Source organism: Argiope bruennichi, chromosome 5 (genome assembly GCF_947563725.1).
Source record: "Argiope bruennichi chromosome 5, qqArgBrue1.1, whole genome shotgun sequence".
In the NCBI taxonomy this organism is placed as follows: Eukaryota; Metazoa; Arthropoda; class Arachnida; order Araneae; family Araneidae; genus Argiope; species Argiope bruennichi.
The window spans coordinates 62,611,383-62,621,818 of NC_079155.1; the positions used below are offsets into that span (position 1 = coordinate 62,611,383).

General features: G+C 27.2%; 1 protein-coding gene across 1 annotated transcript; it reads left to right on the forward strand.

Annotated features, from left to right (window-relative positions):
- The first annotated feature begins 1,370 nt into the window (after positions 1-1,370).
- LOC129969614 (histidine-rich glycoprotein-like) lies at positions 1,371-5,052 on the forward strand. The gene is made up of 2 exons (XM_056084260.1): positions 1,371-1,574; positions 3,687-5,052. Exon 2 carries the CDS (start codon positions 3,723-3,725, stop codon positions 4,902-4,904), a length of 1,182 nt encoding a protein of 393 aa, XP_055940235.1. The 5' UTR covers positions 1,371-1,574; positions 3,687-3,722; the 3' UTR covers positions 4,905-5,052.
- The last annotated feature ends 5,384 nt before the right edge of the window (positions 5,053-10,436 follow it).

Consider the following 10,436-nt stretch of genomic DNA (forward strand, 5'->3'; position numbering starts at 1 on the left):
CTTATAAAAATTTTGAGTTACATCAACTAGTGAGTTATTTGCTATCATAGATGAAATAGCATGAATTCGACAGATGTATGCCCCGCTGTCTGCCCTGTGCAACGTTCTGCAGGATATTTTGCTTCTCGCAATTTGTAGATAATACGACAATTTGTAAACATTATCGTATTAAAATTCTGTTATTTCAAATCTACACCCAAAATGAATAGGTTTAATGCAATAAGTCTATTTTGAAAAAGAATTACAAATAATTTAATTTTGCATGACAATTTAATAATTTAATATCCGAAATTCTTCGAATAGTAGATGGTTATCAATCACATTTATAATTGTGTCCATTTCAATCTGCATATATAGTGCTAAAAATATTGCTAATAATGTAAATCAAAATTAGGATATTTAACTAAAACAAGGATAAATAAATATATCAAGCTCAAGAAAAAATAGAGTAAGAATGCGGAAATCCTATATCTTATTCTTTCTTAAAAACGTTTACTACAAATATTGAAGATAAATTTTTTGAATCTCTAAGAAACAATTACAGTACATATATTTATGAATTTTACAATATATTTTATGGTTTTTAATATTTAAAAGAACAGAATAATAAAAAGAGTTTTATTTTATTTTTTATAATGCAAAACTATTTTCTTATAAATTGTATTATATAAAGTTAATGTCAGTTCAGAAAATTCCTTTACAGAAAAAAAGAGAAGAAAATTTAAAAAAATAATTAAAATATATTTCGTTTTTAATTGTGAACAATAAAAAAAATTAAAATATAAAAGAAATGACTGCCTATTTTTTGTAACTCTTTTGCTAATATAAAAATGCATTTTTATATTTGAAAAATTGTTGCCAATTTATATATAGAATAATTAAAATATTTGCTATAATTAAATATTTTAATTAACGCGAAAAGAATTTCACCATTTCTTCTCCAGGAGGAAATTTAAAACGCTATCTTTTTTTTTTAAAACATACGATGTAAAAAGATAACCAGAAATGATGAGTTATTTTCTTATCTATCATTTCATTTTTAACATTATCAGTGAACGTTTCGAATAACTACCTCTTTCAAACTTCACTGCAACATTATTTGCGTACTGAAAATGAAAAAAACAAAAAAGACCACAGATATCTGAGCTTGCATTGTTTGCGATTAATTTCAAGGTCACAACTCATGTGACTATTGCGTGTAGACAAGAGAGGGTAAGTAATCTCAGGCGTCAGCAGGTTTTTGAAAAATAAAAGTGAAATAAGAAGAAAGGAAAGGATTGCACCACTGGATGTAATCGACGTCACAAAGTTGCGCCACTGATAGTAATCATCGACCTATGAACAGGATATCATTTTGTTTGTGGATTTTCATTTAAAAAGTCTAGACGAGTTCTGTCGAACAGTAGTGCACTGGCTTTTCTACTTCTGCATTGTGTGGATCTTTTCAACTGATGGATTACTAATATTGAATGAATTGATGATATTTTTGACGAAAGATTGAAAAGTTCTATCTTGAAATATTTTGATATTATTGAAGATTTTGCTAAGATTTACTAATTGATTCTACGATCAAAGTAAGTTGATGAATTTTTAATTTCATTGCAACAAATGAAATTGCTTGAAATGATATTTTGCAAGAAGAATGGGAAGATTTTATTTTATGAAGAAAATGTATACTTGTTGATATTTGCTGAAATCACGAGGAAAATGAGAAATTGCATGAACAGGCATTTTTGAACGGCAGAATTATTGAGAAATTACTAGATGATTTATTTATCATAAAATTAAATTACCTGTACGATGCTATTGCATATGAAGAAAAATTCGTCAAGAAATCAAGAAGCCAAAATTATTCGGTAACTAGCTAAAGAGAAATATTTATTGAAAGCATTTTTCATTATTATATGATTTGTGACTTTTTGAAATTACGCAACAGCATTAGAAAATCGTATTTAAGAATTTTAATAAAATAATTGGCACTGAAAATTTTATTAGCTATTCTGATCTGACAAAATACAAAAGAAATTTTTATGAAAAGAGAATACGATGATTTTTTAGCAAATGTGATGACTTCTTGCATATTAATAATGGTTAATATTTTGTACTGATCAAATTTAGAATGAAACCTATTACTTTATCAATATGCAAATTGGATATTTCATTGGTTGCAGTTATTATATTAAGACAAAGAATTATTATAAAGAAAGGAAATATCTGAAAAATCTGGTAAACTTTTAATTGCTTTAGAAACTGATGTGAAGAAATTTTTCAAAACAAATTATTAACACTGAAATATTTTAAAATATTCTGGCCTAAGAATAAAAGGAAATATATAAGCAATAGCTTTGAAAGAAAATGTGGCATTTTTAAACCAAATATAACCTCTTGAATGTTATTACAGATCTTGATTTTTTTACCAATAAAATATAATATGAATACAATCCCTATATCGATATACTAATTAGGTACAGAACTGAATATAATTATTACATCGAAATAATTAAGAATTGTCAAAGGAATGTAAAGTTTATCAAATGTAATAAATTATTAAAAGTTTTGACTTATCAAAAATTTTAGAATAATTTTGAAAGTGTGGAAAATGGATAATTAGAATATTTTTGACGAAAAATTAAGCAAATGATTTGAAGATAGTATATAATCATTGCAGTTCATTCAAAATTATTTCTATACTACATTGAATGTCATCTAAATAAAATTTTATATTCTGAGGCATTGAAGCATTTTGGCGATTATTTAATATACTATGAAGAGTATTTTCCTTAAACATTAAAATATTTGAAATTTCGATAGAAATTCAAGAAATATAATTATTGATCAAAATTGCAAAAATATATGAAATGAATTGAAAATGTATATTGAAATAGAATTTTTTATGAAAAATCTAGACAAAACTTATGGTAGTTACATAAATGCTAAAGATTTGAAAAGTTATTACAACATAAAAGCTGATGTATATGAGAAATAAAAATGCATGTGGACAAAATATTGAAATATTTTAATATAAATCGTATACAATGCAAGTTTAGAAGTTATTAGATTGAAATGAAGATTTATTTTCTCTTGTAGTTCACATCATATGCTCTACTGGAGCATAATATATTGCAATTAAAACCACGAAGAAGCTGAATTTAATAGCCCTGAGAGAAAATAAAATAATCTAGTACTACGCTTTTTTTTTGAAATTTGAGCATACTTTTAAATAATAATTCATGTATGGAACTATGTTTAATAAATTTTTTATAAACTTTGTATGTTTTTTTTGTCCTGTTGTGTAAAATATACTTGCTGAAAGCAAATGTATTGGTCTATAATAAAAAATAAAATAAATAATTTACAAATAAAAATATCTACACTCATAAATTAGCTTAGATTATGCCAATTGCCTATTTATAAAATTTTATTTCCGCATCAGTCGTTGATTTATAAACTATTTTATACTATAATATTCGATGCCACAGATAAAATATAAAAGACTTGCTATTCAATTTTATTCATCATTAAGAACAAAAAAAAAAGTGCAACATAATTATTTTAAAATTATTATATTCTAGCAGCTTAATCTTTCAAAACTTTAAATATTCATTTAAGTTTAGAAATTAAATTTAATATTTTCTTTTGATCAAGCAAAATTGTTAATTTTAAAATAGAATTATTTTTCCTTCCAGACCATTTTTTGCAAATAACACATACATCGCCTTACAATGAAGTGTGCAGCAGTCTTTTGCAAATCGAAAGGTGCAGGGTTCCGCCGTTTTGGGCACCACCACCATCATCATCGGAAGATGAAGGGTCATGGTTTTCCTCATGGTCGTCATTTTAAGGGACACCATGGTCTTCACGGCAAACATCTATTGAAACATTTCCTTGGAGAAAAGTACTTTGGAAAATTTGACGAAAGTCACTGTAAGCCCCATGGGAAACATCACTTTGGTCATGTTGGACATCATCATGGCCATCATCATGAAAGTTATCATGGCCATCATGATGAAAGGCACCATGGTCATCATGAAAGTTATCATGTCCATCATGATGAAAGGCACTATGGTCATCATGGTAAACACCACCGCGGTCATCATGATGAACATCAGCTGGATCATTTATATGGTGGACGTCATCATGGCCGTCATGGAGGATGTCACGGTTGGTCTCGAGAAGGATTCGGACATGGTAATGAGCTGCATGGTCACTTTGGCAAGTTCGGGCATGTCTATCGTGGATCTTGTGATAAGCTGCGACATGAATCGGATGGAGAGCATCACTCTGCTGAATCAGGGCATGAATCCGATGGGAAAGATCATCATGGCCGCTTCAAACATGGTCATCATGAAAAACGACATCATGGTGCTTGCGGTAAACTGCAACGTGAAGTGGATGGAGAACATCGATCTTCTGAATCACGACATGATGTTACCGGAAAAGATCAACATGGTTACTTTGGCAAATTTAAACGTCGTCATCATGGTCAACATGAATCGGATGGAGATTATCACTCAGCTGAATCAGGACATGAGTCTGATGGAAAAGATCGCCATGGTCGTTGCGATAAATACAGGCGTGGTCATCATGGAGAAGACCCCCATGGCGTTTGTGGAAGAAAACGCATGCATAGATTTCATGGTAAATTCGGGCATGGTTTTCGTGGAAAATTCAAGCATTTTCGACATGGATGTGGCAAGCATGGCCACTGCCATTCAGATGATGAAAGAAACCAACATGAAGAACAGCAACAAGCCAATGATCCAGAGCAACAGCTTGGTAACGAGCAGCCTATTGAAGAGGTACTTCTTTCGGGACCAGAAGAGGAACAGCAACTTGAAAAAGAACAAACCATTGAAGAAATGCTCCTTTCTGAACCAGAAAAGGATCAAGAACATAATGAATAAAATTCTACCAATATAGCAATGAATAAGCTTTTTTTACCCTCGAATTATATATTATAAACTTTATCTTGGTGATTTTTGAAATATTATCTTTTCCAAATAACTGAAATGACTTTCATGTATGTTTTGTTGTAATAAATATTTTTCATCATATGTGTGTTTTGTCTTACTTTCTTTACTTCAAAATTAATTTAACAGAATTAATTAGTAGATATTTTCAGGAAAAAATTGATCAATTTGAATTTTTATAAATACTATAATAATAAAGATTGAATGAAACATTTATTATCAATAATATGCACATGTAAAAAAGTTATAATTTTGTTCTTCAAATAAAATGCTTGAAAAATAAATTTATGATTTTTTTTGAAAAAATGATTGATTTATTCAACTTAAATTATTTATTGAGAATTAAATTTTCAAAAAGCATTACAGAAAATAAAGACCTCGATATATTAATTTGTTATAAGTACAGTGTTTATAAAATAGTATTTTGTCTTTATATTAATATTATAATATTTGTAATACTAATATCGTAATATTAGAGAAGAATAATTAGAATAGAAAATAACTTACAATATGTAGTAAGATTTTCTATTTAAAAAACTGACTGGTAATATTCATATAATCAATGATTGATATTCTGTAAAGACTGAAAATTTTAATGAATTTAACTTGATTTAAAGAAGAGAATGTCATTCGAAATGCAACAACAAATTTCAGTTTATTTGAAAATTGTTTATATCATTAATAAAATTTCATAAATTAAAAAAATTGGTGGGATTTTAGTGCAAGCAAAAAAGATTGTTTTTATTGTCTTGTGAAAAATAAAATATATCTATCTGTACAACAAATATTTAAAAAAATTTTTAATTCGATGTCTTTTTGTAATAAAAGTCAAATAACTAGATGACTTCAGGGATGTATGCATACACATTTAAGAAATCTTTAGGCTATTTTGCAAGATAAAATGCATTACTAATAATTTAATAATTTAAGGTCATTAATTAAATTATTTAATCTTTTACGATCAAATAATCTCTGATTTTAAAAAAATGACCTTTTCTCATATTACCATTTCTCTGGCACTTCTGTCCTCGAATTATTAGTCTTATTCTTTGTAATTTTGTAAATCTTTCTTTGCGTGTTAACATTTATAACAGTAATCAATAAGTAGGAAAAATAAATCCTAAATTAAATTTTTTAAAACACCTTTTTTGATAAAAAAAATATTTCTTCTTGGATAACATTGAATATCAATATAAAATTATTTTAATTGATTATGAAATTGGCTATTGATTTTGAAATAGTTATGTAATTGCAAATCAACTCCAAAATGCTTATATTAATATATACCCATTTTAAAAAAATATAAGAAAATTTCTAATATTTTAATTTTTCTTAATTATCTATTGCATTATGAGTAATCTACAATAAAAAATGAACTGGCGATTATTTTAAATTTGCATTATATATTTAGGTAAAAGTGTCAACAATAAACTCGAAAACCACATAACAGTATTTATTTCTCTATTGCATAGTTGCATGAAAAGACAATTTTGATGGAAACTCTTTATGAAAAAATAACATTTTTACAAAGAAAAAGAAAAGTTAATAAAAAAAGCGAGAGTGTCAGTGCCTCTCTTAAAGAATTGACAAAACATTTATATTAAATCCGAAAAGTATATAACAATCAATACTTTTTTGGGATAAACTTCTTTCCATTTTATAATGTAGCCTTTTGATGATTTTTGTAAGATGGTCTGATTTAGCAGAAAAATTATTTTTCTATATAAGGTACCGCTCATCATCATCATCATTCATCAGTATTATCGTAATAGCATTATTCACTTAATTTTTCACGAAAATTTCAGTTCTCAAAAAAAATGAAAGGGTTTCCTTTGAAATCTTTACATACATCCATAATATGGTTAGTTTTTTGATTAGTTAGTTTCATGGCGCTCTGAGGAAAATCCTATAGGCAAAACGTATTTTTCTGTTGGTCCATTGAATTCAAAATTTGATAGAAATTTACAATTGTGGTGTCATGCACCAAATTCATTTTTCTAGCTTGATGCGCTTTTGAGTTATCATATTCAAATTGCACCGATAGACAAACTGACAAACAATGTACCCAACTACAAATTTTGTCCAAAATTTGATATAAATCTATAATTTTAGTGATGAAACAGTGCGTCGTATTTTATCCCCTTAATTAATGAATTTTTAAAGTGTCGCATTCACACGAACATGGACTTATAGACACATCACTTTAACGGATTTTATTCAAGACTAGCCGCGCTTGGCGATTAACTGTTGCCAATAATGTTATTTGTGTTATTTCCAATGAAATCTCTCATGCATAACTTAATGCTCACGATTCCTCCTAAAAAATATTTTTAAATATCAAATTTCAACAGACATCGAAGCATGTTATTTTAATACTTTTATACATGTTTATTGTGCATATATGAACCATCCTAATAGAGTCAAGTTCATCCTAATAGAGTCATCATAATACTATCAAAAACGTAACATTCATATCAATCTACTATCTCTTAAGTTTTGTGGTATTACAACGCATTTTTTTATTTCTCAGTAGCTGCCTATGGGTACCAATTGGTCAGCCAGAGATATTGTTATATTTAGTACCAGATAAATCGCGTAGATAAATTTTCATGCTCATAATTCTGCTAAATTGTCAAACATTAAAGAAATGCTATTCCAATGGGCTTACATATTTTCTCTTCGTTGTGTTCATTAACTTTTCGAATGATTATCAGTCCCAAGATAACATAGCGCTATTAAAAAGTTAAATGCCTGTTCATATACCTTCTTTATTTGGTAGTATTGAAAGCATTTTTTTAATCATATAGTATACACTTCACAGATATTAAGCAGAACCTTTCTTCTTTAGCTTTCAACAATGGAAGATCACATGATTAAATATTTGATAGAACAAGAAAAAAGGACAACAATATAATCTATTGTTAAAAATTAAGCAACAAAAAATTATATTTAAAAAATTGACTAAATTTAGGAACATTTGCATAATTATTAATTGATATCATTTTTTTTTAATTTTTAAAATATGTAAAAAAATTTGCAATAATATTTTGGGAAGCTATATTGAAAAAAGGCAAAAACCGGGCTTTATTCTTAATTAATTAAAATTCTATTTAAAATTTCAAAACAGTTATTTCAAGGTGCACATTTGCGTCCTCTAAAGTTTATATATGTGCCAAATTTTGAAGCTGCAAGTAGTCTTACAGCACCGAAACGCAAATTCATCTTTATAATTAGAGATTTCAATAAACAAATCTACTTTTTTGCTAAATGTTAAAATAAAATAAATATCTCAGGCATTTTATAGACATTCCAAAGAATATTCTTATTTTATAAACTTTCGATAGCACTTATAAACGTGTCAGGTATTTTTCGACAAATTCCATTTTAATAAAAACATTTTATATTCTAACTTATCATTTTTTTAAAAAGCTTTAAAAGTAATTTGTAGTAATTTTTGAAATTATAAATATGGTAGTTATTGTTTCTAGTTCCTAATTTCGTAATAAGATGGTAATTGATAGTAATACGTTGATGATTTCGCTTTAAGATAATAAATCTACATCCAGTGGATCCATTTTTCACATAAAATATAACCAATCGGCACATTATTATTAAATAGAGTTTTTTATAACAAATAACAAATTGAAGTAAGATTTTTTTTTTCATTATAAATTGAGAAAAAAAAGTATTATTAGAATTTCTGATCTCTAAATCTCAATTAATCTCCACATTTTGAGCCATAACCATTTGAGAATAAACCATTTTTTTAAAAAATTTCCCTATGTGTGGAACAATAACTCGTTTATAGTGAGGTGAACTAGGTGAATCAAATTTAAAATGTTTTCTTCGTTCTAAAATTGTAGATTTCTTCTATGAGACTAATATCACGCACTCAAAATTTAAGTTAACTTAATTCTACTACTGAACTTGTTATTTAGTTAGGATTAGTCTATAGGAAGACAAAAAACTAATGCTCAAACTCTACTTATAATGAAGAAGAATGTATGTTGTTTATGTGTATCAATCACTATGAGATTCGGTTGATCAGATTTAGAGCAAATATATAGCAGATTATTATGAGCGAGGAGAGAATCTGGGACCTTGTGGTTCGCAGACGAGTAACAAGACCACAAGACAAAAATAATCACTCGTGTCCTGTAGCTGTTATCTGGCTTATAAGCTTTCACCACAAATCTACGATTCTGAACAATTTTTAAAAATTTTAATTAATTGAAAATTAAGGCAGATTTTGGAGAAAATATTGTGCTTGAAACTGCTTTTAGTAACGCTTTAAAATTTAAAAATTTCTTTTTTTATTATAGCAATTTAATTGCTGTGCAAATTTTTCTTGAATTTTGTCAATTTAAAACGAATATTTTTTGAATAAATTTCTTTGTTGTCCTAAATGTTTCACTTTTAAGTGTTCTGATTGTTTCATCAAATATTTAATCGCATGGGTTTCTTCCAATGTTGAAAATTAAAGAAGAAAGATTATTTTCATTAATTAAGAAATGTAAATGAAGAATCAGAAATTGAAATTGAAATTGCATTTCTGCAAAATACATCGCGGAATTTTAAATAGATTTCCCAGACGCATTAGCTTTTAATGGTATTATAATGTCCAGGCAGTATAATGTCCTGTATTATATGGGAGTAATTAGGAAAATTAATGTATACTATAAACAGAGCAGGTATAAAGTTTTAACAAAGTTATAATGTCTCTCTAGGATGATTAAAAATCTTTTGAGGGAAACATCAACATTAGCATTTCCAATTTAGAACAATTTTAAAATTTATTATCAACATCTTGTCCACAGGTAATAAGAGTATTCTTTAATAATATTTTTATTTGGAACAAAAAATATATACTTACTAACAGCCAAGGTACTAAAATATTCATTGCTCGGCTTGCAAGTTTTAGTTTTAATTCTTCTGAATTTGGATCAGCATTTGATAGTATTGCATCTTAACCCATTCTAAGACCATGGGAAGAATATTTATCACCAAATTTAACAATCCTTGAATGAAGTTATGTAAGTTTGCATAAGTTCTTACACATCTTTCAATATGATAGAATTCTAGATGCTTCAGTTTCTTATCTTACACAAAATGACATGTTTTAATTCATTACTTAGTTATTAATTAAACAAATTAATTAATAAATCAAATTAAATTGATCTAATAAGCTGAACCAATCTCAGCCCTAAAAATATTTTAATATACATATGACAAGAAAAAAAGAACTCTTTAAATGATTGATCCTCTTACTTTGGGCAACGTAGAAATCGTGTCTCAGTTATCTTACAATTTGGCTGTTACCTTATTACATTGTTCCATGTCAATAAAAATGAAAAAAAAATTGAGCTTATTCTTTAACATCACATACGAAAATGATTAAAAACTGACTATTATTTTCAACAAAACAAGTTAAAAGAATCCCTTAAAGTTGGAATATTGAAATATGAA